The sequence below is a fragment of the Aaosphaeria arxii genome (assembly GCF_010015735.1).
Source record: "Aaosphaeria arxii CBS 175.79 unplaced genomic scaffold BU24scaffold_3, whole genome shotgun sequence".
NCBI classification, from domain to species: domain Eukaryota; kingdom Fungi; phylum Ascomycota; class Dothideomycetes; order Pleosporales; genus Aaosphaeria; species Aaosphaeria arxii.
The window spans coordinates 3,090,317-3,117,046 of record NW_022983476.1 but is presented as its reverse complement, the minus strand read 5'-3'; the positions used below and the strand labels follow the sequence as shown (position 1 = coordinate 3,117,046).

Below are 26,730 nucleotides of genomic sequence, written 5' to 3'. Positions count from 1 at the left end.
ATCTAGCTTAGAGCGCTGTGCAACGGCCGGGGTTTATCCTGATTAACAGAGGTCATTGCGCGCAATGAGACGTCATCGGCCCGTTGATATGAGGCTTTGACGGGTGAATTCTGCGCTAGTTTGTCGGGTGCCCTCCCGGTATCAATCGGGTTGGTACCCGACCCCGTGGGGATGGTGAATCCAGTAGTGTTCTTATACTGCCGTGGATATCCCCATTTCCCCAGCTTTTCATCAATTCAGAACGATATTAAAGTTTGAAGATGACCACCGAAATGAACGACGAGAAGAAGTACGCTGGAGGCGACGAAGAGATGGCTTACAGAGCGACCACCAAGGCCTCAGAAAGCCCAGCAGGGCATGTAGAGGATGCTGTATTTGGAGAGATCGTGGAGGGTGGTCCCAATTATCGAAGTGTAAGAGATCTCATAACCTGCGTTGTTGGTGAGGAGTGGAAGGCTGACTAGAATGCAGGTTGGGTGGAAAGGAACGGTTGCGTTGATGATGAAAACACAAATTGGTTTGGGCGTTTTGTCTGTACCAGCGGTGTTCAATACCCTTGGGCTCATTCCAGGAATTATCTGCTTGTTGATCATTGGATCCGTGGCGAGCTGGTCGAACTACATCGTTGGAGTCTTCAAACTGAATCATCCTGATGTATATGGAATTGATGACGCGGGAAAGAAGATGTTTGGTCGAATTGGTCATGAAGTTTTTGGTCTGGTCTTTGCAATCTGTCAGTATCGAAAATCTCCTTAACTCAGAACACTCACTGACTTGGAACAGATTGGATCTGTGTCGCCGGATCTGGCATGTTGGGCATCTCTATTGGTTTGAACTCGCTTTCTACACATGGAACTTGCACTGCTGTCTTCGTTGCGGTGGCTGCGATAGTTGGGTTCGCACTGGGCAGTATTCAGACCCTAGGGCGTATCACCTGGCTTGCATGGATCGGTCTTACCGGCATCCTACTTTCAAGTAAGTAAACGCGACTTCCCCATAGCTAGGTGTCATTTCCCAGCGTATCAATTTTCCTGGCCTGTAAAAGCTGACTTGATCGCTTCCAGTTTTCACCCTCACGATTTCCGTTGGAGTACAGGATCGCCCTGCCGCTGCACCCCAAACTGGTCCCTTCAAATCCGATTTCAAACTGTTTGGCAACCCAACGTTTCACGAGGCAGCCGCAGCTCTTTCGTCGCTCGTCTTTGCCTACGCTGGTACACCAGGTTTCTTCGCCATTGTTTCTGAAATGCGTGAGCCTCGACACTACACTCGATCTTTGATTATCTGCCAGGCTTCCATGACTGCAATCTATATCACGATTGGAACTGTTGTTTACTTCTATTGCGGCTCTTTTGTTGCCTCGCCTGCCCTCGGGTCTGCTGGTGACACTATGAAGAAGGTATGCTATGGTCTTGCCCTTCCAGGTTTGATTGTTACCACTACTCTTGTGATTCACGTAAGTTACATCTTTCAGCTATACTTATCATAATTGTGCTAACTAGAAGATTTCAGTTTCCCGCAAAGTACTTCTTCATTCGATTCCTCCGAGGCTCCCAGCATCTCAGCCGAAATACCCCTATCCACTGGATGACCTGGCTGGGCTGCACAGCTGCGATCACTATTATTGCATACATTATCGCAAGCGCTATTCCCGTATTTGGTGGTCTTGTTTCCCTTGTTGGTGCCCTTTTCGGTACCCTCATGTCATTCCAGCCCATGGGCTGCATGTGGCTGTATGACAATTGGTCCAAGGGGAAGACCCAGAAAACCACCAAGTGGATGCTCATGGTTTGTTGGTGCGCTTTCGTGATTATTTCTGGTACCTTCCTCATGATTGCTGGTACTTATGGCTCGATAGTTGGCATTATGGACAGCTACAAGGTCTCGGGTGGCTCTGCGGCATGGTCTTGCGCCGACAACTCCAACTCGACTTAAGGATACCCTACCAAATCTACTTCCTGTACTATACTACTTAGAATTCAGAGGCCCCATCTGCGAACAATAGCGCTGGGTCGTTTATCGCATTATCACTTTGCGCAATCCAAAAAGCTTGCTCTACACATCATTTCAGACCGACTTCTATAATCATTGGCAGAGAGGAAGACTGTAAGCTTCTAATTAAAGTCGATCAGTCAATAAATTGTTACATCGATACTGACACAGTCGCATGAATTATCTGATACGGCTCATGATAGAAGGCGTGGTCTAAGCAGATCGGGAACGAACCCGATGGTGGACACAAAAGGCCGTGATTCACAAAGCAATGGCCAAATGCGCTATACTAGATACCAGTCGCAGTCCATTCAAACCACGGTTTCATCGCAAATCAACCCAGAGTGGATAACATAATCTTTTTTGAATCTAAAGGCGCGGACTTTGCGGTCTCTGTCAACTGCTGATAACTACATTTGCCTGTCAATTTTTACATCACGCCGTCGCAAATACTCGAATAAATATTGTTGAGTGAAGATAGGGGTAACATCCTTCATTTCAAATGAATGTTGTTCGTATGACCAATGGTGCTTCCACTACTGACATCTGTCAGGTTAACATGGATCTATTCATGACAAGTGGATCAATGCTATATCAGGCGTCAGAAACCATATTTCGGCCAGATTCAGGAAAGCACACGTAGCATGGCTTGCCCATCGGATTTAGCTCAAGTAACGTGAGTTAAATTCGTAGTGAAGCGCATTTCCGCTACTATTTAGTTGATGGCAAGACCATCGTGTAATTCAAGATACCTTGACATGGTCTGACGCAACACATTGCGGAGCCGCAACTGTGTGGGGAAAGTGGATATAGATGGATACCTATCGCCTGCACCCCTTTTTCGCAGCAGCTGGATTTGCTTGAGTAATCTCGGTCTCAGCGACGAGAACGAACGGAAGCTCGCTCGGCCGGATTCTCGTTCCAGGAATCTAATGAATGATATGTTGAGAGAAAGAGAGTGGCGTCGCATTCCCAATTGAAACGTTTTCCAATAATGAAACTGTAAGTATTCAAGTGCTCACAGCCTTGCTGTCATATTCTCAAGGGACGGTGAGTGCCTTTAAGTTGAGTATCGGTTATACTTCCGGCATCCGCGCTTTTCTAATCAACAAAGTGAGCCACCTACTGAGAAGAACCTTCGCTATAACAAGTCCCCACTTTTCCCTCCTGCTCTTCCCTATCAGGTATTGCCTTTGATTGCCTGATGTTGACCAATTGAACTTACCACAGAAGATGCGAAACGTAACTATATCTAGGATAAGTGCGACAGACGTTCTTTGGGAAAACACCGTACACTATGCCGAACATCACAATGCAGTATGAACAAGATCTCTATCGCATGTAGTGATGTACACCATGCAAATATGGGCATATATGGGTCTTATGGGTATTGTAACGACTGGGTCAAGGATAAGAAGAACCATGGGAGTGAATGGGCCATCTAGAACACAGCTCGTAAAGAAAATCCATCGTTAGCTAATTACATTACCCATTGTCCGGAAAACGATGAAGATAGCTCGGAAGTTCTATTGCTACTTATTATCTTGAACTATATCGAGGAATTGAAGCAGAGTTGTCTTCAACCGTCGTAAACTCAATACTGTTCAACACCGCCCCGAGATCTGATGCCAAGATTACATGTTCAACTGTTACTACGTTTTCAGCAGAAGGTAGACGATGGAGAGACAAGACTATTCGCAACTTAGTTTGCAAGAATTGAAGGCCCTCACGGGCCCATGCAGTGTAACTTTCCATCAATTCTACACAAACATAACATCGAAGCCGAAACGAGCAAATTGTAGAGCACACAGCCAAAGAGTAATTCCATGTAAGCACAGGCATTGAGACAATTCCACGATGGATGTATCAAAGTACACATTCTCTAGGCTTTTACTAACAAAATACGGCGTTTGAGATCAGGTAGAGGACAGAAATGCCATTGAAACCTTTTACCAAATCGCAATCGGTACATGTTAGTTGAAAAGTTCTCTATTTGGAAGCTCCCATATCTTGATTGAGTGCGATAGTAACATTTCAGACCTGTCTTTTCGGCTATTCCGACTGTTGCATCAGACAATGTTACTACTTCCTTCGTTTCTGCCAAGCACATCTACTACCTCTACTCAAAGAGATAGTATCCGTTACTGCTAAAACGATGACATCTCGTGTAGTATGAATATCAGGATGTTTCAAGAACGCGCGATACCACTTCCAGGATGATAATGCTTAATTGGGTAAGATAAAACCTCGGGAATGATTGCCCCGCGTCAGAAACAATTCCCCGCATTAGGAGCTGGCTTATTATTACACGATTGACTCAAGTCAAATATGGATTTTGCTTCATTTCAATGATTCACGATAATCACAAATTGATCAAAGTCTTGTGCACAAGATTAAGGTGCTAGTGCGTGCGGATCAATTGGCACATAGACAAACGCTCATTGGAATTTGTTTGTAAGCCCAATGCATTGTAAATGTGCAGACTATTGACTTTAGAGATAGATTGTCTTCCAGGCTCGAAGTACTGCATCATGTCCTCTGAACGCTTGAAAGGCAAAGTATGCATTGTGACTGGGTCGTCATCCGGCCTTGGTCGAGCAATTGCTATGGGATATGCTCGCGAGGGTGCAACACTTGTATGCGCTGATCTTCAACCAAATGCCCGCTCCGAAGTAAGCTCAGAAACCGCTGTCAACACCGATCAGATGATTAGAGAGAAATTTGCTGGTCGTGCATTGTTTGTTCAGACAGACGTCAGCAAGGGCGAAGACTTCGAAGTATTGGTTGCAAAAACAGTTGAGGCTTATGGTCGCATTGATGTGTATGTTTGACGGTCATTGACTTGATGTTTGAGCGGTGCTGATTACCTTGACCAGCCTGGTCAATAACGCAGGCATATCAATCGAAGCTGGCCGAGCGCCTGCTCGAATACATGAGACTCCCGACGACACATGGGATCGAACAATGGCGGTCAATGCGCGCTCGATTTTTCTCGGGTGTAAACATGTTGTCAGTCAGATGTTGAAACAAAGCGAACATCCTGGTAGCGATCGAGGTTGGATCATAAACATCTCATCAATTTTTGGATTGGTTGGTGGTTACAATAATTGTAAGTGTCAATTATTGCTCGATGGTCAACAGCATGGCTAATAGCATAGGCGCATATGCTGCATCAAAGGGCGCGGTCACCAATCTTACCCGGCAGATAGGACTAGACTATGCGAAAGATGGAATCCACTGCAATGCGATTTGTCCGGGATGTCAGTAAATCATCTTAAAACGATAGGACTATCTAAACTGATCTCCCATATAGACACTGCGACGGCGATATTTCAAAATACAATAGCCCATCTGGATGATCATGACTCGATTCGGACAAAGCACCCATTGCATGGCATTGGGAAGCCAGAAGATATTGTTGGTGCGGCGATTTTTCTGGCCAGCGCCGAGGCCCGTTGGATAACAGGTGTTAACCTCCCCGTAGATGGAGGCTTTACATGTCAATGATTTAATATTGATGACTCGCGTGTCAATCTGTTCCTCTGACGTACATACAGGTGTTACGAGTCATGTATGATGAAAGGTGGGGTTCTACTTTGCTGATGTCCAAATTCTCCGAAGATGCCCCAAAGATGTCCAAACCATCAATCCACAACTGATGGGAACAGTAACTGATGAGAAGAATAAGACAATCAAACTTTTCTACATACCACAAATTGGGGCTTTATTGCAAATAGGGTTATGTCATAGGGTTCTGATCCGTGAATGAAACGGTGTGTCCACGATCGATCGAACAGGCAACAGGTTTCTGTCCCGTAACCGTCCCGTGTTCGGCGTCTTTCCGCGGCGCAACCAATGGCACGCGTGACATCGCGCTGTACTGGTTCCATCTAAGTTCTCTACATGGATAGCTATGGGCCGCCGATCGCTCTGAAGATAAGCCGGCTCAAATTTTTTATATCTATCGTTCAGACCGCTGTGTCTGACAATCGCTGGTTCACCACTCGATACAATGCGGCCCTCAAAGTTCCTTAGCACCTCGTTGCTCTTCGTCTCCCCCGCAACTGCAAGTTACGGGTTCTATGTAGGCAAGAATCTGACCGAAGATGGAAGTGTCATGCTTGGTGGAACTGGAGAAGAAGTTTCTAGTCATTGGCTTCAAATCTTTCCAGCTAAAGACTATCCCGCCAATGCGACCCTAGAGGTTGGAGTTACGGAGGCTGCAACCATGCCCGGCAAGCGGATGAATATCTCCCAAGTGCGACACACATTCCGCTATCTCTCCATGGAATACTCCGACTACGAAGGATTTCCAGCACCGCTTACCAATGGTGGTGTGAATGAGCGAGGCGTAGCCGTTCGCGACATCTGGGCGGACAACCGCGCAGAACTTATTGAGATGACGCCCAACCCCCAGGAGGGTCTACAGTACAGTGATTTGGCTCGAATCGTTCTCGAACGAGCCAGCACAGCACGCGAGGGAGTCGAAATCATCGGCCAGCTTATCGCTGAGTACGGCTATGCAGACTACGGCGGCAATTCCCACCTCATCGCCGACAAAGATGAGGGTTGGGTGGTTTGGGAGATGTCTGGCGGCAAGAAGCTCTGGGCCGCCGAGAGGCTGGGCCCGAACGAAGTGCGCGTGTCATACCCCGGATATATTGAAGACTTTCCTGTCGATTTTGCCAACAGCACCGATTACATGGGATCTCCCAACATTGTGTCGTTCGCCGTAGAGCAGGGATGGTGGACCCCCAATGGTACTGAGCCGTTTAACATTTTCAAGGCGTATGGCTACGACAGTGAGGGATACACAGCGCGAGATGGAGGATTCAAGTACATGTCCCAAGCCGCGCTCGAAAACGCAACCCTTGCAATGGCACCTGTATCCGAGAAGGACTTAATCGAGCGTGTTCGTGACTACCGCATCGCTGATGACGAAGCTGGCTACGGACAGGTTGTGAGTCTTCGCGCAGACATGGACCCGGACCTCATTCGCATCTGGGTCGCACCCACGGGATCTGTAACGGCGCCCTTCATCCCGTGGTGGCTGGGCGTTCAACAGGTGCCGCCCGAGTTTGGAGAGCACCGATATCTGACAAAGGATGCTGCGAGTACATTCTTGAACCCCGACTTCCAGTTCCAGGAGGCGACCAACTTTGCTGGGAGGGTGTTCAAACAGATCTTGTATTACACCTGCTCTGCGCCTGACACTTTTCTGCCAATTGTTCAAAACACGCTACACGGGTTCGAGAGCGCCTCCCGTAGTGATTTAACATGGGTTGAGCAAAGCGCAAAATTGCTCGTTGAAAATGGCCAAAGGCAGAATGCGCTGGATCTTTTGACATTCTATTCTCAGACACAGGCAAGCAAAGCGATGACTTTAGGACGGACAATCGTGGATGCTCTTGACTTGTATATCAAGGTGACGGACCAATTCCGTGGACCAGTCGGTTCACAGATCAACGACGCGGGATTAGGGGCGGAGACTGTAAATTGCTTGGTCGGGTTTGACCCAGATCAGCCTGCGAACAGACAGCCGCCATCGCCAAAATAGATAAAGTAGATGGAACAAAAGTTCGAGAGAAATATGTAAATAGATGAGAAGTAGCAATCGACGCAACATTTTCACCGCATTACATGACTTCAAGGCAGAGCTATCTAGAACATTTTTACTTTCGTTTCATGGAATTCATAACACCACAAGATGCGACCGACTGCTTTATCCCTCTTCCAGCTTGATAAATTGATCAGAATTCATCCCCCATCAGAGAATTTGTGATCAGGTAGCGATAAAGTGGGTAAATAAAGAACTTGCAAAGATCCGACCTATTCTGTCGGACTAAGGCGAATGACATACTCTGTACATGTCCATTCCTTTACTGGCTACTAAATTACTACAGAGATGACAGTAGATCCCGTGACTCGAGGTTGGCCTCGCAGGATGATGTTTCCCGCTTATGATATTTCTTGAGGCGTACCGCGCTCTCCGAATCCATACAAAGAGCTGCGCAGATCCAGTGAAAACCCCAAAGCTTTGGGAATTACGGACATGGGACTGCACTATGGCTAGAGCGCATAACTCGGGACCTGCTCCTACACAAGCTTCAAAGATACAATTCATCTCGATCCAAAGTTCTGAATTCCTATTCCAGCATTCAACATCGCTGTTTAAGCTTCGGATGTGGATCATGATGGTGTATACCAGTACTGATGAGGGGTAAGCTAGTCCATGCTCACTGGCATAATTGGGGGGAAATTTATATGAGACAGCGCGGTGTTTGAATGTCATATCTTATCGTGGCATGGAAACTCGCTTTTTGTGGAGGCGTACATACGACTCAATAGATCCCTATGCCACGGCTATCATGGAAAGGCTAGAGTTGGAGAAGGGGCCTTTTGCTAATAGGATCATGAACACTTCACTGGTACATTACTCGACATATGTTTGCTACTTCATCATTAAAGCTTTTGCTTCGTAAAGTGTCTAATGTCTATTGTCTAAAATTTAATGTCTAAAGTTTTATGTCTAATGCCTATTGATCGAAAGTCTATTAGTAGTATGTCTATTCAAGTCTTGCTCTGTCTGGATAACCAGATAACAGAGAATATGGACGCCGTATGTCGCCGCATTGTTGTGATAACTCCCGATACCTCTACACGAGCTGAGAATCTAAGGCTTTTTTGGCTTTTCCCTACGTTTCATGAGGCCCAGAGAGAATCTCTGGATAATCTCTTCAGTCAAATCTGCTGCAGTGTCCGCCTTCAAAGCGTTGGCATGTTTGACGGTCGTCTGGGGTATGGTGTCCATCTCCTTTTCAAGTTCCCGGAAAGCCTCGAGCAGCTTCTTTTGGTTTTCTGTTGAGTAAGGTTTCTGTTCGCCCTGATATTGCTCGACATCAGTCATTGGTTGTACGAAGTCCACCCATTGATCCTTGTCTGCTAAACCGACACCCAGCTTATGGACATTTAATTCGTTAGCCCAGTCTTCCATATCTGCACCGAAGCCAGCTTGAGGCATGCAGAGCTGTGCTTTTCCTGCGAGAATGGCATCATCGAAGGAGCCTTTGCCGCAGTGATGCATAACGATCTTAATCTTTTTATCTCCCCATAGGGTGAATAGGTTGGTTCCATAGTAAAGATGATAGACGCGCCCTTCATCCGTTACGAGGTCCTTCGTCGGATCCGGATTCTTGACGTTGTGGAAGATGATAAAGCTCCTGTGGGCGGATTAGCAGATATCGCATAATGCGCATCAAATTCTCCACTTACCAATCATTGTCGTTCTCATCCTTCAGTCTCTCCTCAACAAATTCCTTGATCAACGGAGTTGCTTTCTCGATATCCTTTTCGACCGGACGCATCAAGCCGCCGTGCCCCAAATACATGACCTTCTTTCGTTTTGCATCACCAAGCCACTTCTTGAGATCGGCAGGTACCTCGCCCATTCCCGGTGTATCAGCTCGACCGACACGGATCTGCAAAGACTTGTCAGGCATGGCCTCTGGAAACCAATCTGCAGTCTGTCCGACGATGGTGACATCGTTTGGTCCAAGTTGATAATCTTCCTTCATTTGTGCCGATTGTACCTGCTTGAAGTATGATTTGATGGCGACCTTGACACAACCGTCCTTTTTCGGATCACACTTTTCATCTATCGGTTCGGTGATTTCTTTGAAGCTTTGATCCTGTTTCTTAATCCATTCTGGATTATGCTTGTTGTTGGAATTGTAGATCTTTGCGACTGCGTGCCCAAGTACTACGATGTGGGGGTCGAAAACTGTCATCTGTTTCTTGATCGCCGCCTTGAATCCCGCAAGATCTTTTCCGCAGGCCGCAATATCAAGTTTGTAGTCCTTCTTGATGGACGCAGGTAGATAATCCTCGTATTCACAATCCATGACCAGTCTGAGATCGACCTGTGGCGCCTTGGATGTACCCGGGAAAATTGTCTTGAGCTTCTTCATGAGCCTTGACCAGAGATTGGCTTGCAACCTCAAATCTTCAAGAACATCCACGTAAAACATGGACTTTCCTATGTCGCCTTTCGTACCAGCGAATTCCACGAAAAGAATTCTCAAGTTGCCCGCTGTTCTTTCATCTGTATTCTTTGGGTCTTTGGGATCTTTTATAAACTTGTCGTCTTTGCCTTCTTTAGTAAGCAGAGCATTCAACTCCTTAATGACGTCTTTCTGCTTCTTAGTTCGTGGGTAGATCTCGCTGTCCTTGATCTTCGAGAGGACCCCGAAAGCGTTGTCCATCTGGGCCTGCACCTTTCCGGGGTCGGTATCTCTTCTCTCCAGTGGTCCACCATAAACAGGAACGAAGACATGACCTACGTTGTCTTCATCTCTTTCGTGGAGATTGGCAGTGTAGGTCTCGACTGTTGGGTCGTCCGGGATCTCGATAGCCTTTACGAGAGTATCGGCAGCATGGACTGACGGAAAGATTTGTGGAATCGCAGCGAGCGATGATAAAATCAGAGAGGAACGCATGGTGAACACCCTTATACAGTGGGCAGATCGTGAAACGTGATCCTGCGTCCAGGCAGGGAGGTTGAGCAAAAATTAACGATATTGCAGCAAAGATCAAATACGAAAATGAAATGACCAAGAAAAGAAAGGAAAGGGAAAGGAAAGTTAAGAGCTGTAATGATTCAAAAATGATGAGAACTCCGCAAACCATGTGCGTTAAATACTCGCTGGGGTGAACACATTTCTTCGCCATCTCAAAGTTAACAGAGAGAGTCAAGTCAGTGCAAGCCCAATCGTGTCCACTCCTGCTAGAGTTGACAGCGATTACTCGATAAGCCATTCCGAGATAACCGGATCTCTAGCACCAAATGACAATGTTGCTAATGTATCGTGGAAGCCAGAATCGAATAGGAGGCGTGAGAAGTGAGGATGAAGCCACTGGTAAGAAGCCAGCAATGTGAATGAGTTATCCCTGCTTGTAGTGAAAAGACCATACAATCCTTGGCTTGATAATCGGCAAATAGTATGGCTTTTGCAATGCTCCATACCCTGTGCAGGAATCAGTGTGCAAGGAGTTGCGGGGGTATACATCTTGGGTGCTTCCTGCGCAATCTTCGGCTACGTTGACTACCACGTAGGATTAGGCAGATCTTGACTGATGCAAATAAATCCCATGTTGTAATAGGCAAACTGCGGATGTTCCCCATCTTTGAAGAAGGCTACATCTGCATCAAACGACTTGAGAATTCTAGTGGGTGTTTTGGGAGCGACCGCGCCGTGTACCGCATCTTCAACATCATACACAAGGAACGTGTCAGTACATTTTGTTGTCTGAACATTCGCCACGAGCATTCCTATTCGCACGTAACAGCCGAATGTGCTATGAATACGGAGTTCGAAGTGCCTGGTGTGTCTGGTGCCTGGTAAGGAAGGATTATGTCAAGTGTGTCGGATTAAGGTTTAGCGAGGCTGATAGGACCAAGAACGCAATTTCGCCCTGGACCCTTTCGTGGCGCTGCGACTATTCTGTAGATGTGGTATAAACGACAGCGGAGCCTTCCTTGTAAGAATAGCATTCATCAGGAGCCAGTGATGTTTCAAATCCGATTTGTCCAACAGATTGCGATGTTCCTCAGCTTCTCACCAGAACAGGTGCACGGAGCAATTGTTTCGCGTTGACCGTTAAGCTTGCGCTGCGCAGTACAACATAGGTAGCTTATTCGCTGACAGACAAAATGGCATGCATGAGCCGAGCAATGTACGTATCTTTTTCCAAAGGTAACCTTTTCGCCAATATCCGAAATGCTACTCAAAGGGACAGGGAATATACACATTTGACACAAGGTAAAATCTGCGTAGGTAAACTCGATGTGTGGTCTCATGCAATTCTAGTTGGCTGACGCGAAACGGAAATCCAACTCGCCAGGGCCCAAACTCTTCGAAGGATTTCCCACCAATGTTCTTCGAACGGGGCTCCGCGGTCCAGTACATAGTACAAAGATTATTACCTAGTGGTAGTGAGCCTACTGTATTTCTGAACTCCATCAACCTACATAACAATGCAGGGAAAATGTGCCTCAAAGCCACCATTTCTTACTTCCATCCTGTACTACTACTCGAATCTAGACCTTTCATGTCGACGGCTGTTGTTGTCGCCGGACAGTACGTGTTAATTACCACCAACCAGGATCCATAAAAGCCACTGGGTCACATCGGCACCGTAACCGGAGGCGTCTAAGGTCTGCGCAAAGAAGAGACAATGGACATTGCGACGAACTGCCTGGTCCATAAGTAAGCCTGTAAACATATGCAAAAGAACGCATCACGAGCGGTATACCACTGTAATGCCACTTTTTTCTCTTGCTACCAAAAGAAGGAGAACGCGCCTATAATGACTGGACGAGTCTCAATCATGGTATGCCTCTCGCGAATCCATCTGTTCCTCATATTGACCTGCAACGACTAAATATAACAATTTTTAAAAGAGAATGGTAACACTTATTTGAACAGCTGAACGACGAATTCATGGTTTATGATGCGAAAGGGTTCAAAATCGGGGCGTATTACGCATTACGCCCAGCCTAGTTTGGGGCGCGGAACCTTCAACACTGCTTATTGTCAACATCGCCCGAACGTGGGCTCAAGGATGTTTCAGTGCCCCACGTGAGAACTCTAAATGGAGTTGAGAACGACATGTGAAGAGGAAAATGTATGCTAAAAGGTCGTTCGAAGATGTATAATGTAAAGCGCGTACGGCACTGAAATGGGAAATATGCAGGCCTTGAGAACGGGAACCAATCTGGCCCCTTAAAGGACTCATTTGTTCGTCGTTCAACAGTAATTGAGAACACGAATGGTCGCAACGATGCGAAACAAAGACTCCACTTCCACCCAAAGTACTCATTCCGATACTTATAAATATGTATTCTGTCCGGATATGAAGGTGGATCATTGACATGCCGATTTTGAAAAGTTACTATCGAAGCAAGTATCGATTTGCCGAACGTCGTCAACAAAAAACAAGATTGGCCAAAGGTAGGCCATCGTATAATACAGAATTATGCCAACACAAAGCTAGCTATGTAAAGCCACCTTGTTCCTTATTTCACCTCGAAGCATCTCTCTCCGACCAAAGTCCGGATAAATCCTGAACGAGGGCGTCGGCAACGATAAATCCTCGCTCAGAGGTTATGTGGAAGGCATTCAGTATTTCGCGTCTTAATGTAATTTCCGTTGCCCTTGCTCCCGCAACCCTCAAAGGAAAGAACAGAAATATTCCCGCAATCCCGTGGGCTATTAAGCTCTGGCTCAGACGTAGAATCTCGCATACATGCCAATCGATCTCAGCCCGCGACAAGATCGGTGCAGGAGGCGCACCAGGAGAGGTCCAGGGTACATGATAATCGTAGGTTCCCGAAAGATAGATTTTAATTGCGTGGTAGTAGGCATAGCCTAATAGAAGTTCTCGATCGGATGATATGTCGTTTTGATGATGAGTTGACGTTTTCCAAGCATCAGTTTCAGCCCACCAGAGTTGCAATTTCTCCTGTAAGGCAAGCCCTTCTTCAGCGAGCGATCTCACTGAAACGCGTTGTTTTTCTGTCATTGGTTGAACGGCAGTTGTCGAGAAGCGATGGGCGCGAATACTCAGTTCTGAAAAGCTTGGTAGTATGTCAAATAACGCTTCTTTCGGATGCCATTGCAATGCGTTTTCACCACGCCATAACTCTGCTACGACAGCAGTCCATTCTGGCTCCCAAAGGAAAGTTGGAGAAGAATAAATCAAAGATCGAGCTATTTCGAATATGCGGGTAGCAAGAAAGAATGTGCGATGATTTGAAGTACTAACACCAGGTTGAAGGAGACTGTGGGGTTGCTGGAGGCGTAGTATAGTGCATGTTCCGTGTAGAAAATGTGACAACCAATTCATCCCCGTCGAGTCGCGCATCAGCTGCATTGGGTTAGTACAGCCCCATGAAAGCAAGGCATCAGATGAAATGTTACCTCGAACAGGCCTAAGAAAAATGTCGTCCAGAGAGAGGATACATTGTCCAGGTATGTATTGGTCTTGATCTGGGCTTGCATGCATTTAACAGCGTTGTTGTAGAACTGTAAAGCCTTTACACTTTGATGTGATTTCGCGACTAACCCTTGCTGCTCCTGCTGTTGTTTTCGATGCTGAATTGAAATAGCAAACATTGTGTCTCTTAGACCTGGTGTGGTTTTGATCAAACTGAGAAGATCGATGGAGATTGCGACACGATCATTTACCAGAACGTTCATGGGTAGAAAAACCATGAAGAAATACGGAATGTTATGATCAGGATGCCGGGATATCAATTGTGAAGAAGGAGATACTACAGGTCGTGCAATAGCTTGGGTGTCCATCATCTCTGCAGGTGCCGTCGTGGACTCCGGACGATCCATAACAAATACTGGCTTGAACGTTGCTGGTTTGGCTGGCATCTCGCATTTCTGATTCGTGCGCCTACAATATTCGCAGGGTACGCCTCCGTGACACTCTCACAGTCAGCTAGATTGTACTTCTCTTGTGGATCGAGCCTCTTACCTTGATTTTTCGCTTCACACATGTATTGCATCGTTTCCGCTTAGCTTTCCGACCATCGTGAGGTCCCACCGCTGCGGAACCCATGATGCTCAGGCCAGTCACCTGCTGAGCCCGTAGTACCCTAGCAAAAACGATTGCGGGCGCAAAAAACTCCTTGGATAATGTGTTGATTGTATCAATTAGGAAACAATTGAACGCAGTGGATGACAAAAAGGATATGTAGTGCTAGTAGAAGGAGGAAAACCCCGGATCTGTTGAAGAAGATGAGCCACATGTGGTGATGTGCCTATAGTGCCATACCCCAGTGGGTCAACGAAGGCCCGTGCATGGGCATGCGGCTTTGTAGATCTTTACCCAATATGGTAATGAAAGAACGCAGCTAAACTATATCAAGATTCAGATCAAGTCCCAGGTTTAACTAAATGGCAACAGCCGCACATGGCAATCTTGTGATGACTCTTGATTTCCGGTCCCTTTTGTCATGTTCCTTTTATTTTTGTCAAGATTTTGTCTTGGCCGTAGATCGGTCTAATTTAACATTGCTGACGTCTTGACGGTTCCAATACGCTATGTCGCTCGAGGAAATCATACAGCGCCCCAAGCAAAGTGAAGCCCCGGGTTGCACATTGGACCAAAAAGTATATAATCGACGATTGTTAGCCATTGTTTGCTATTGTATTCATCACGGAGACTTCATCATTTTTTTTTCAATATACCACTTTTATCGATACATTCGCTACAATGTTGAATCGCCTTTCTCTCCTAGCATTTCTAGGATTTGCTGCTCCCTTAATATCAGGGACTGTCCTCCCGATAGTGGGATCTGATCCATCTCAAGTCGCTATTTACCAAAAGGTTCTTACTGACCAGGAGAGATTGGATCCATTTGCAAAAGATGGCCGAGCTCGGTCAATTGCGGTCACTGGGTTTTCTCCATTGTCGGCCTGCCGCAGACACAAACTCCAACCTTATATGCCACCAACGACCGCCGGCTTTGAGGATGAAAAGTTCGCAGCGTATGGACTCCCAAATGGCACCTTTCGATCTCTATACCTCGATACCTGCACTTTGGGCGAAACTCCAAAATCCGGCTCCCTGCCACTGGTCTTGTTTTCCGGCGCACTCGCTACGTCCCGTACGCTGTACAATGGACTCCTACAGAGTGTAGCCGCCAAAGGATACCTTGTTATATCGATTGATCACCCTTACGATGCCGACATCGTTGAACTCTCGAATGGAACGGTTGTTACAGGCGTGGACATTAGTGACGATGAGCTTGAAGCGGCCCTCAAGACGCGGACCGAGGACATTGCGTTTGTCTACAATCAAGTTCTCCAACGGTCGCTTCTCAATGAAATCTTCCCGAAATATCGAACCGGACGCAATGCGCCCAAAACAGCCGTCCTTGGACATTCTTTTGGAGGAGCTGCAGCAGCGTCCACGTTGAAACAGATTGCTTCGATCAAAGGTGGCATTAATTTAGATGGTACCATGTTCGGAGACGTATTGAAGACTGGCTTTGATCGTCCTTTCATGCTGGTTGGTCATGAGAACAAGACGCAGGCAACGGATCCATCTTGGAAGGCAGTGTGGGCTAATTTGAAGGGTTGGAAGAAGGAATTTGAGGTCAAGAGGTCCGCCCATTACGGCTTTTCCGATCTTCCTCTCATTGCATCTACTTTGGGCCTTCAAGATAAACTTCCTTCAGAGGTCGAACAAGTGTTGGGTTCGATCGAGGGCCGTAGGATGACGAAGCTGACGGTTGATCTTGTTGTGGCCTTTTTGGACATGGTTCTGAAGTCCCGATCCCAGGATCGATTTGCGTGCATTGGGAAGGAGTTCCCAGAGGTTGTGGAGGCAAACTAAAAGGGCTTTGGAGCTTCACAAAGTCAATGTAAATCAGGGTCTGAGGCGGAGGAAATCCCGAACAATAGCCCGGACAGGGCGAGTTCCTACCCGATGATTAGTCCGCCACCCCGCGTTACTGCAGATCATTAGTTGTACTCTTTATTTACTACTCTGCACATAATTAGTTATTATAGATTCTAATGTATTGTTGTCTATCTAAAGATTGCTACTCTGTTTGGCTCGAAGACTTCTTTTGACCCTCCGACGATACTCTCAAAAATGCACCCTATACCATTAAACAAGGATTTTCGCGTCGAAGCACGCACGCTTGATTCTAATGAGTGGGCTCCTGTCCTGGCATACGCTACAGATGTTGCCAACGCCAATATCACCAAAAACGAATTCGACCATCATACGGTTGCGGTGGCATCCATAGACCTGCATCCAACGTCCAGCGTCGAGATCAAAGTCTGCTATGATAAATGCGCCATTGCGACTGCCCGGGTTTTGCCTACTATCTTAGGGGTAGAAACACGGGTCCAGGGCAATACTATAACGTTTAAGATGTCTCAGGTTGCAGATGTCATGCTGGAGATCAATGGAGACAAATGGAAAGCACTTCATTTGTTAATGAACGAGATCGATGTAAATGCGCCAACTAGCAGTACTCAAGATGTATGGTACTTTGGTCCTGGCCTCAACAATGGACAAGCCTTTGAGAAAGCCGTGGACGGAAACATTACAGTCCCATCCAACACATCTGTCTATCTCGCTTCAGGAGCTTTCGTTACTGCGAAGTTTGTTTTCTCAGGCGTGCAGAATTCAGGCATCCAAGGACGCGGTTTCATCTGCAAGGACTCGGTCATCCATACCAATCCCTGCCATTCGCGCGAGCTCACTGGGAGCGCAATTTTAATAGAGCATTCGAACAACATAAAAGTACATGGAGTAACTTCGCTAGGGGCTAGAGGGTTTAGCCTCCCTGTGTGCCAGTCTAAAAATATCCACATCCACCGTTATCGATCGTTCTCGTCTGCGGGGAATGGAGATGGGATAGACCTTTTCTGTTGCAACAACGTTGTCATCGAGAACTGCTTTTTGCGTAATTCAGATGACACGATCGCCATATATGGACATCGTTGGAATTACCACGGAGACAGTTCTGATATAATTATAAGGAACTGCGTGCTGTTACCTGACATAGCGCATGGCATTCACGTTGGGACGCATGGAAACCCTGAGAAACCTGAGCGAATCAGCGACATCCGAATAGACAACATCGATATCCTGGATCATTGCGAGAACCAACTCTGGTATCAAGGATGCGTCTCGCTGAATGCGGGCGACTCAAATCTAATTTGCGATGTGGACATTAACAATGTTCGAATTGAGAAGATCACCAAGGGTCAAATGATCAACATCCGGGTTATGAAGAATGCCATGTGGACGACGGAGCCAGGGCGGGGCGTAAAGAACATTGCGATGCGAAATCTGACACTGAACATGGAAAATTCGGTGGCAGTACATCCGTCACAGATTTTAGGCTACGACGCGACACGACAAGTGGAGAATGTCAGATTTGAGAACCTCAGGGTTGGTGGCAACTTGATACACGAGGGTTCGCAAAAGCCACGATGGTATATGGTGGCAGATTTAGTTCCCGTTTTCATCAACGAGCACGTCAAGAACGTTGAGTTTCTTATCGCGCCAGGACAATGATCTAATGGGGAAATCTTTGGCTCGAATGGAAGCATTGGGAGCAAACTACTGTATGCTTACCGAAGATCAGCCCAGATGTGATGTGGCGGTGGGCTGGCCCGTCTTACGGTCCACTCGGTCTTACTCCTACAAAATGTCCTCGTCTGCTTGCACCCACTGCTACAGGCAGGATGAAAATTCTACAATGAAACTACAGTATGCGTTTCTCAAGAAATTGTTGTCGTCGTGATGAATGGGAGGTTTTGACATCTCAATCGACCGGCAACATGAGCAACAAAATTTTTAAACCACCGACCATCCCTATGGCAGATAATCAATTCATGCACACGCACGAAACATTTTCCTTGAGGGCACGAGGGGGTCCAGAGACCCTCTTTTCGTATCCACCACAAGTCCCCACCATCGATAAGAATTTATTGCACCGAACATGCATGGAGAAAATTGGAGATATTTTCAGCTTTATAGATAGATTTCTCCATTACGCATGTCCTAGTTAATATCAACTTTGTTGAAACTTTGTTGAAACTTTGTGAATTACAATCTCTGCCTCAGACTGACTTGTACCGGCTTGAGGCCAACTTTGACGATGTTGGACCGCCTAAGTCTTCCCCCGTACCTGAGAGCCGCACTCGTGGTGGGGCTGGGCGGCTTTCTATTTGGGTGAGTTTTGGGCATCCCATTGTATCTATTCATGAATTTGGCTAAGCTGCTTCGGCAATGTTCAGTTCAGATACTGGAACAATCGGGCCAGTGACAAAAATGACCACCTTTGTCGAGACCTTTGGAGAGTTCAGTGCAACGATCCACGGCCTCATAATATCTTCTATCCTCATACCAGCAGCATTGACATCGCTTATTTCTGGAAATGTCGCGGATATTTACGGCAGGTTACGTACCATTATGTTTGGTGAGGTTGTTTTCGGAATCGGAGCTGCGATCGAAGCATCAGCTCCCAACATAGGTGCATTCGTCTGTGGGCGAATCATTGCAGGCATTGGCGAAGGGTTCTATTTGAGCCTTCTCGTTGTATATGTATGCGAAATCTCGCCCGCCAAAAATCGAGGACCACTAGCCAGCTTACCTCAATTCGGGACTGTACTTGGCCTGGCCTCCGGTTATTTCATTTCATATGGAACCTCTCGCATCGCGTCTTCTGCTTCGTGGAGAATCCCACTGGCTGTTCAGGCGTTCCTTGCTTTTTCATTTGCAGTCTGCTGCACGACACTACCACCTTCGCCACGATGGCTATTATCGAAGAACAGGAAGGAGGAAGCTTTTGAGGCGGCGTCTCGTTTGGGCATCAAGCTGGAGGAGCAGACCATCATCGTCGACGGAGTAGCGATCGAAGAGACACCGAAGCCCGTTGCCAATGGTGGCCTGGGACAGGCTATCAAAACCACTTTCACTGATCTGCCAAAGGCTTTCGAGAAGAGTGTGCGCAACAGGACCATCCTTGGATGTGTTCTTATGGGAATGCAGCAATTCTCAGGAATTGATGGCGTCCTTTACTACGCACCTCTACTTTTCGAGCAAGCTGGTCTATCCTCCGAGAAAGCAAGCTTTTTGGCATCTGGTATTTCCGCAATCGTCATTCTTGTAGCCACTATACCAGCTACCATCTTTGCCGATCGCTGGGGAAGACGCTCAACAACGATATATGGAGGAACGACCATGGCAGCTTGTATGGCTCTCATTGGTGCGCTCTATGCCTCTGGGAAGGTATACCAAACTCACGGAGCGGCTCGTTGGGTCATTGTTGGTGCAATCTACGTCTTTGCTGGGATATATAGCATGACCTGGGCTATCGGCATGCGTGTATATGCGAGTGAAATCCAACCAATCCGATCTCGCGCACTTGCGTCAAGTTGGGGACAAAGTGCTAATTGGGTATGGCTGGCCCCTTACACGTTGTGACTTGCTGAAAGCTAACAACTTTGTGCAGGGAGCAAACTTCATCGTCGCACTCACAACACCGATCTTCCTGGACCGGTCCACATTTGGAGTGTATTTCCTGTTCAGTGGATGTCTTCTGACAGTAGCCATTGGTGCATGCTTCCTAATGCCGGAGACAAGAGGCCGGTCCCTGGAAGAGATCGATCGCGAATTCAGCAAGCACGCTTTGTTCAAAACCAAGGCAACGACGAGCACTCAAGATGCAGGGATATTTTCTACTGAGAAGGGACCCGTTGCTACGGTAAGTCCGGTTCAAAGAACAACGGTTTCTCGTTCTATTTCAGATGTTTAGTTATGGATAATGAAGATAGAAGAATCAGAGGAGCGAGAATATAGAACTACATGACTGAATCTACAATATCATGAACGCAAGAAACCTGCTTGCAAGATTTCATTAGAGCACCAGCTGATTCAGGCACCTTGCTGTGGTTCATCGAGGCCCGATTGACAGTAGAGTATCAATCTCCACAGACCAGCCGACGACTGTTGCGATGCTCCCTACGTTCCCCGGGCACCATTGACGCTAATAGATTGTGAGTATGTAGGTGTGGGCATTCTTATCCTCCGGTCCTTATTCTGCGCATTGAAAAGGTGGCTCGGCCAGCTATTCTAGATTCATGGTTCAAGTGCCCTAGCAGTGTGCAGACATGAGTACAGTGCTTGCAATCACTCATTCGCCCATAAAGCCGGCATTCAGAATTGTATACTAATCACTGGAGACCATAACTACAAACTTACGCGCGTTCAGAACCAGTAAGACAGCCCTAAGATTAGATCTATTAGCCAAAAAAACGAAACTGAGTACTCGTTTTGTGCTTGCTGCAGGTAGCTGCGAATGAGATAGTAACGGCACCACGGTTTTATGCTCACGTTAAGTGAGAAAGTCTGTTGTCCAAAACAACAGACCATCTTACCTCGTACAGAAAGAGACACAAGGGGTGTCGGTCCCCAGTGTTACCTTTCTTTCTCAGTGTCTCGGGCCGGAATGTGAGCTGTACTTCAAGCATTCCTCGCATGTGAAATCTGGCCATGGCCGCTTTGAACTACCCCGGACCTAGCTTTCGCATGCTTCTGCATTTGTCGAAGTGGAAGAAGGCATGCAGATGTTCGATTTTAGTCTGATTTAATTGATCGTAGATTAGAAACGTTTATAGACACGTATACTTCATTGAATGTCGCCATAAGCAACTCGGCCCTCGCTCTTAAGTGGAAGAGTAATCTCTTCGGACTGAGAAAGCAGTTGAGTAATCTCAACATTTCAATACGGCCCTTCATGATATCGCGACCAAGACGACTTAGACCCTGTAAAATGGGTCGAGGAACAGATCTGGTGTAAATTTGAACAAGGAGACAACATCAATTCACCTAGCATCTCGAAATCCACTTTCCCGGGACTTGGTTATTGAGAGATTGATGCGCAGAAACGAAGCCGCTAAATTGCTTGCTGGTGTTCATGGAAGGTCACGACTCACAACTGCCAATAGACATCATCGTTTAGGCCAGGGGGCATTTTCTCTGTACTTTGATACGATCGCCTACCTTCTCGGCACTATAGAGTGAAAATGATAGCAATGATTACTATTCGTTTTGAAGGTACTTTGATGCATTTTCACAGTATCTAACCCAGATAGGTTAAGTGTTTATGCCTCAACAACGATATCAGTAATCATATCCTCTGCCACGAATCACAGACAAACTTCTGCTGTTTGGACTTAAAGAACGTTAAATTAGTAGATGATTCATCACTTCTCAATGGATCAGGGGCAGTAACGCACGCGGTTATTAGATTAGAGCTCGCAATTCCATCCACGTTTGCTATAAAAGGTTAGTCACTGAGATCAAAGGACAGAAACGGTCTGATTTTTGCCCGAAAGAACCGTGTAGATCTAATGCAGATGCACTGCCATTCCATCAAAGCGCAGCCTCTGTCAAATGGGGCGGCTTGATGTTGCACCGATTTGAGCTTGAGGGGCCTGGGCATAATTGTTGATAGAGTAAACAGTTTCAAAGAGTTTGATTGTGATATCGCAACAGAGTATAAGGGTAGCCATTTTACCAGTTTGGTAATTTTCATATAGATATCGAATCAGTTACTGGCGATTACATCTGCCACTTGTTTTAAATCTTGAAGCATTGAGCTGTAACTCCGTCCCAATTCACAACTAGTCACTCAGTGCATACTTCATCAGAGACAAGACGAAAGCGACAAAAGCATTACCGCCGATCCGTTACATTCGACAGAATCTCAAACCCACGCCACTCTGCCTTCGATGTCGGAGGCCGGCAGTACCTCCGCCGTCGAGCGCAGCGAGCAGTCATCGACAAATGAGATGGAATTGTCGAAGACGAAGGAATGGCCTATTACGCAAGAGGTAGAAAGGCACCAGCAACGGCTTCATAAGGAAGGGGATAAACCCAGCAAATTGGGGGTGACCTGGCAAAATCTCACAGTCAAGGGCGTCAGTAGCGATGCATTTTTCAACGAAAATGTACTGTCTCAGTTGAACCCTCTTGGAAAGAGCAGTGATAAAATACCCAAGAAGACCATCATCGATGAATCTTTTGGCTGTGTGAAGCCTGGAGAGATGCTTCTCGTGCTCGGACGCCCAGGTGCAGGCTGCACGACACTGCTCAGCATGCTGTCGAATCGTCGCCTGGGTTATGCTGAAATTGATGGACAAGTTTCTTTCGGCTCCATGTCCAGCGATGAGGCGGAAGATTATCGCGGCCAGATTGTCATGAACACGGAGGAGGAAATATTCTTTCCAGCTTTGTCTGTAGGCGATACTATAGACTTCGCCGCCCGTTTGAAGGTCCCCCATAATCTTCCATCCAACATCAAGTCTGCTGAAGAGTATGCCCAAATCCAAAAGGAGTTTCTTCTACAGACTTTAGGCATCTCTCATACGAGCACCACCAAGGTGGGCAACGAGTTCATCAGGGGTGTCTCCGGCGGTGAAAGGAAACGTGTATCGATATTAGAGTGTCTCGCCACTCGCGGCAGCGTCTTCTGCTGGGACAATTCCACTCGTGGTCTAGATGCCAGCACTGCACTAGAGTTTACCAAGGCTATGAGGGCTATGACCGACATCCTCGGACTGACGACTATTGCGACTTTGTACCAGGCGGGTAATGGTATCTACGAACAGTTCGACAAGGTTCTCGTCCTCGATGAAGGAAAACAAATATACTATGGTCCTCGAGAGCAAGCTGTGCCATTCATGGAGGAGCTTGGCTTCCACTGCGATCCCGCTGCTAATCAAGCAGACTTCTTGACTGGTGTAACAGTTCATACCGAACGTATGATTATACCAGGCCATGAACATAAGTTTCCGCGCACTGCGGAGGAGATCCGAGCTGCCTATGATCGATCAACCATCAGGTCCGATATGTTAGCCGAGTGCAATTATCCAGAGAGCGCAGAGGCGAAACAGAATACGGCCGACTTCAAGGACATGGTGGCTACGGAGAAGGATCCGCGTCTCCCAAAGAAATCCACCTCGTCTGCCGGTTTCTACACTCAAGTTAAGACTGCTATAACCCGGCAATTCCAGATCCTTTGGGGTGATAAGTCAACCCTCATTCTGTTGCAAGTCTCTGCCACTATCCAAGCACTTGTTGGGGGTTCTCTCTTCTACAACGCCCCCGCAAATTCAGCAGGACTGTTCCTCAAAGGCGGCGCATTATTCTTCTCCCTATTGTACCCTGGTCTTATCGCTCTATCAGAAGTCACAGATTCGTTTACTGGAAGGCCAATACTTGCAAAACATCGATCTTTCGCTCTGCATCACCCAGCTGCCTTTGTCCTTGCGCAGATCGCCACTGATATCCCAATCATGATATTCCAAATGACACAGTTTGGCCTAATTCTTTATTTCCTGGTTGGTTTGAAGGCTACGGCGGGGGCTTTTTTCACCTTCTGGGTCGTTAACTTTATGACAGCCATGTCGATGACGGCTTTATTCCGATTCATTGGCGCTGCATTCCCAACTTTTGATGCTGCAACAAAAGCGTCAGGACTCACCGTTGTCAGCCTATTCGTATACATGGGATACATGGTCATCAAGCCTACGATGCATCCATGGTTCGTCTGGATCTTTTGGATCAACCCTATGGCATATGGTTTTGAGGCCTTGCTTGGCAATGAATTCCATGGGCAAGAGATCCCCTGTGTCGGTCCATACCTTGTTCCTAACGGCCCTGGGTACGGTCCCGACGAGGGTTCTCAAGCTTGCACTGGTGTTGGTGGCGCACGTGTAGGAGCGACCAGCGTCACTGGCGACGATTATCTCGCGCATATGTCCTTTAGCCACAGCCACATCTGGCGCAACTTTGGAATCATCTGTGCGTGGTGGGTGTTCTACGTTGGTCTCACCATATTCTTTACATCTAGATGGAAACAGATGGGAGAAGGGGGCCGTGGACTTCTCATTCCGCGAGAGAAGCAGAAAAAGACACAGCATATTGTTACCAGCGACGAGGAGTCGCAGGCCAGCGAGAAGGGCTCAGCGCGGGCCAGTCCAGGTGATGATTCAGACGAAACCCTTACCGATCAGTTAATCCGCAATACCAGCGTCTTCACCTGGAAGAACCTAACGTACACCGTCAAAACTCACACTGGTGACCGGGTTCTCCTCGACAATGTACAAGGTTATGTCAAGCCCGGCATGCTCGGAGCCCTCATGGGCTCATCAGGCGCAGGCAAAACGACTCTACTTGACGTGCTCGCCCAGCGTAAAACAGACGGTGTCATCCATGGATCTGTGCTCGTAGACGGCCGTCCTCTTCCTGTGTCATTTCAAAGATCAGCTGGCTATGTTGAGCAAATGGATGTGCACGAGTCACTAGCAACAGTACGAGAGGCTCTGGAATTCTCTGCTCTTCTTCGCCAGTCTCGCAACACACCACGCGCTGAAAAGCTACGCTATGTGGATGCCATCATCGAACTACTGCAGCTCCACGACGTAGAAAACACTTTGATCGGCCGGCCTGGCACAGGGCTCTCCGTCGAACAACGCAAACGAGTTACTATTGGTGTCGAACTTGTTGCAAAACCTAGCATTTTGATATTTCTGGATGAGCCCACATCTGGGCTTGATGGTCAAGCCGCTTTCAACACTGTCAGGTTTCTTAGGAAACTGGCTGAGGTCGGCCAAGCTGTTTTGGTGACTATCCACCAGCCGTCGGCACAGCTGTTTGCTCAGTTTGATACCCTCCTTCTCCTAGCTAAAGGTGGCAAGACGGTGTACTTTGGCGACATCGGCGACAATGCAGTTACCGTCAAAGGCTACTTTGCACACCACGGAGCACCTTGCCCACGCGAGGCGAATCCAGCAGAACATATCATCGAGGTGGTGTCGGGCAGTCTCTCACAAGGGCAGGACTGGAACAAAGTCTGGCTCGAATCGGAAGAACACAAGAAGACAGTTGAGGAGCTGGACAGACTCATCTCCGAAGCCGCTGCTCGACCTGCTGGTTACATCGACGATGGACATGCTTTCGCATCATCTATGTGGGATCAAGTTAAGCTTGTGACGCATCGCATGAATATCTCACTGTTCCGTAACGTTGAGTACATTGACAACAAGTTTGCCCTACATATCTTGCTTCCTTTACTCAACGGTTTTACTTTTTGGAAAGTGGGCGACAGCGTTGGCGACTTACAACTGCGCCTATTCACGATCTACAATCTTATCTTTGTTGCCCCAGGCGTAATCGGGCAACTTCAACCACTATTCATTGACCGCCGCGATATCTACGAAGTGCGCGAGAAAAAGAGCAAAATGTACCACTGGGCGCCTTTTGTCTCCGGTCTGATCATTTCTGAGCTTCCTTATCTGATTATCTGCGCCGTCTTGTACTTCGTATGTTGGTACTTCACCGTCGGATTGCCGACCGAAGCCAAATACGCAGGCAGTACTTTCTTCGTGGTGGTAGGTGTAACGTCCCATTTTTATCATCCTCAAGCTAATCAAAGCGCAAATGCAGGTCTTCTACGAGTTCCTATACACCGGCATAGGGCAGATGATCGCCGCCTATTCCCCCAACGCCGTGTTTGCTTCATTGGTCAACCCTCTAGTCATCACAACTTTAGTCTCCTTCTCTGGAGTAATGGCGCCTTACAGCCAAATCCAGGCATTTTGGAAATATTGGTCAGTTCTCAATTTTTCATCAAGCATGATTTTAAACTAATTTCAAGTACCTTAGGCTATATTACCTTGACCCTTTCAACTACCTCATGAGTTCGCTCCTAGTCTTTACTAGCTGGTCGACTAAAGTCACTTGCAAAGAAAGCGAGCTCGCAATTTTCAACCCTCCGTCGAACCAGACCTGCGGCCAGTATCTCTCGGTCTATCAACAGGGAATGGGCGCTGGCACTTCTCTACTGAACCCAGACGCAATGGCAGATTGCCGCGTCTGCCAATTCAAGGACGGTGGAAGTTATCTCAAGACCCTCAATCTTGCAGAAGAGTATTATGGATGGAGGAATGCGGCGATCGTCGTGCTGTTCTGTTTCAGCAGCTATGCGATGGTCTTCCTCATGATGAAGCTGAGGACAAAAGCTACCAAGAAAGCTACATAGAGGGTATACTAGAATGGGCATTTGTGGGAGTAACTAAGCATTTAGACATACTGTGAGCTACTGGGTGGGATAGAGATAGACATACTGCAGGG

General features: G+C 47.2%; 9 protein-coding genes across 9 annotated transcripts; 7 read left to right on the top strand and 2 right to left on the bottom strand.

The window, feature by feature from the left end:
* Positions 1 to 241: 241 nt before the first annotated feature.
* On the top strand, positions 242 to 1,935 carry BU24DRAFT_368148 (uncharacterized protein; the record flags this gene model as incomplete). The annotated part of the gene is made up of 5 exons (XM_033524365.1): positions 242 to 413; positions 472 to 733; positions 784 to 975; positions 1,065 to 1,456; positions 1,513 to 1,935. Exons 1-5 carry the CDS (start codon positions 261 to 263, stop codon positions 1,933 to 1,935), a joined length of 1,422 nt encoding a protein of 473 aa, XP_033386289.1. The 5' UTR covers positions 242 to 260.
* A 2,588-nt stretch (positions 1,936 to 4,523) lies between these two features.
* BU24DRAFT_479193 (NAD(P)-binding protein) lies at positions 4,524 to 5,499 on the top strand (the record flags this gene model as incomplete). Its single annotated transcript, XM_033533063.1, has 4 exons — positions 4,524 to 4,813; positions 4,869 to 5,101; positions 5,151 to 5,252; positions 5,306 to 5,499. The coding sequence occupies 4 exons, from the start codon at positions 4,524 to 4,526 to the stop codon at positions 5,497 to 5,499; spliced, it is 819 nt and encodes a 272-aa protein (XP_033386288.1).
* A 405-nt stretch (positions 5,500 to 5,904) lies between these two features.
* BU24DRAFT_420987 (uncharacterized protein) lies at positions 5,905 to 7,576 on the top strand. The gene has a single exon (XM_033527612.1). It carries the CDS (start codon positions 6,005 to 6,007, stop codon positions 7,547 to 7,549), a length of 1,545 nt encoding a protein of 514 aa, XP_033386287.1. The 5' UTR covers positions 5,905 to 6,004; the 3' UTR covers positions 7,550 to 7,576.
* A 1,089-nt stretch (positions 7,577 to 8,665) lies between these two features.
* BU24DRAFT_407914 (uncharacterized protein) lies at positions 8,666 to 10,487 on the bottom strand (the record flags this gene model as incomplete). The annotated part of the gene is made up of 2 exons (XM_033525828.1): positions 8,666 to 9,212; positions 9,265 to 10,487. 2 exons carry the CDS (start codon positions 10,485 to 10,487, stop codon positions 8,666 to 8,668), a joined length of 1,770 nt encoding a protein of 589 aa, XP_033386286.1.
* Positions 10,488 to 12,845: 2,358 nt separating this feature from the next.
* BU24DRAFT_368142 (uncharacterized protein) lies at positions 12,846 to 14,749 on the bottom strand. The gene is made up of 3 exons (XM_033524364.1): positions 14,536 to 14,749; positions 13,971 to 14,486; positions 12,846 to 13,917 (listed from the first exon to the last, which is right to left on the bottom strand). The coding sequence occupies exons 1-3, from the start codon at positions 14,617 to 14,619 to the stop codon at positions 13,072 to 13,074; spliced, it is 1,446 nt and encodes a 481-aa protein (XP_033386285.1). The 5' UTR covers positions 14,620 to 14,749; the 3' UTR covers positions 12,846 to 13,071.
* Positions 14,750 to 15,266: 517 nt separating this feature from the next.
* BU24DRAFT_162377 (PAF acetylhydrolase family protein) lies at positions 15,267 to 16,414 on the top strand. The gene has a single exon (XM_033521392.1). The coding sequence runs from the start codon at positions 15,277 to 15,279 to the stop codon at positions 16,399 to 16,401; it is 1,125 nt and encodes a 374-aa protein (XP_033386284.1). The 5' UTR covers positions 15,267 to 15,276; the 3' UTR covers positions 16,402 to 16,414.
* Positions 16,415 to 16,662: 248 nt separating this feature from the next.
* BU24DRAFT_491016 (glycoside hydrolase family 28 protein) lies at positions 16,663 to 18,102 on the top strand (the record flags this gene model as incomplete). Its single annotated transcript, XM_033533752.1, has 1 exon — positions 16,663 to 18,102. One exon carries the CDS (start codon positions 16,663 to 16,665, stop codon positions 18,100 to 18,102), a length of 1,440 nt encoding a protein of 479 aa, XP_033386283.1.
* A 518-nt stretch (positions 18,103 to 18,620) lies between these two features.
* On the top strand, positions 18,621 to 20,389 carry BU24DRAFT_389538 (putative MFS sugar transporter). The gene is made up of 3 exons (XM_033525044.1): positions 18,621 to 18,762; positions 18,828 to 19,989; positions 20,045 to 20,389. The coding sequence occupies exons 1-3, from the start codon at positions 18,689 to 18,691 to the stop codon at positions 20,345 to 20,347; spliced, it is 1,539 nt and encodes a 512-aa protein (XP_033386282.1). The 5' UTR covers positions 18,621 to 18,688; the 3' UTR covers positions 20,348 to 20,389.
* Positions 20,390 to 21,152: 763 nt separating this feature from the next.
* On the top strand, positions 21,153 to 26,638 carry BU24DRAFT_479189 (ABC-transporter; the record flags this gene model as incomplete). Its single annotated transcript, XM_033533062.1, has 4 exons — positions 21,153 to 21,171; positions 22,297 to 25,988; positions 26,044 to 26,207; positions 26,263 to 26,638. 4 exons carry the CDS (start codon positions 21,153 to 21,155, stop codon positions 26,636 to 26,638), a joined length of 4,251 nt encoding a protein of 1,416 aa, XP_033386281.1.
* Between the last annotated feature and the right edge of the window lie 92 nt (positions 26,639 to 26,730).

Bases quoted from the DNA above. Each gene is read 5' to 3' on its own strand.
- BU24DRAFT_420987 (XM_033527612.1), top strand. From the start codon at position 6,005: ATGCGGCCCTCAAAGTTCCTTAGCACCTCGTTGCTCTTCGTCTCCCCC.
- BU24DRAFT_368142 (XM_033524364.1), bottom strand. From the start codon at position 14,619: ATGGGTTCCGCAGCGGTGGGACCTCACGATGGTCGGAAAGCTAAGCGG. The intron at 14,487-14,535 runs GTAAGAGGCTCG...TGACTGTGAGAG, and splicing joins GTGTGAAGCGAAAAATCAAG to TGTCACGGAGGCGTACCCTG. The intron at 13,918-13,970 runs GTAACATTTCAT...AACCCAATGCAG, and splicing joins TTTTCTTAGGCCTGTTCGAG to CTGATGCGCGACTCGACGGG.
- BU24DRAFT_162377 (XM_033521392.1), top strand. From the start codon at position 15,277: ATGTTGAATCGCCTTTCTCTCCTAGCATTTCTAGGATTTGCTGCTCCC.
- BU24DRAFT_389538 (XM_033525044.1), top strand. From the start codon at position 18,689: ATGTTGGACCGCCTAAGTCTTCCCCCGTACCTGAGAGCCGCACTCGTG. The intron at 18,763-18,827 runs GTGAGTTTTGGG...GGCAATGTTCAG, and splicing joins CTGGGCGGCTTTCTATTTGG to TTCAGATACTGGAACAATCG. The intron at 19,990-20,044 runs GTATGGCTGGCC...AACTTTGTGCAG, and splicing joins GGGGACAAAGTGCTAATTGG to GGAGCAAACTTCATCGTCGC.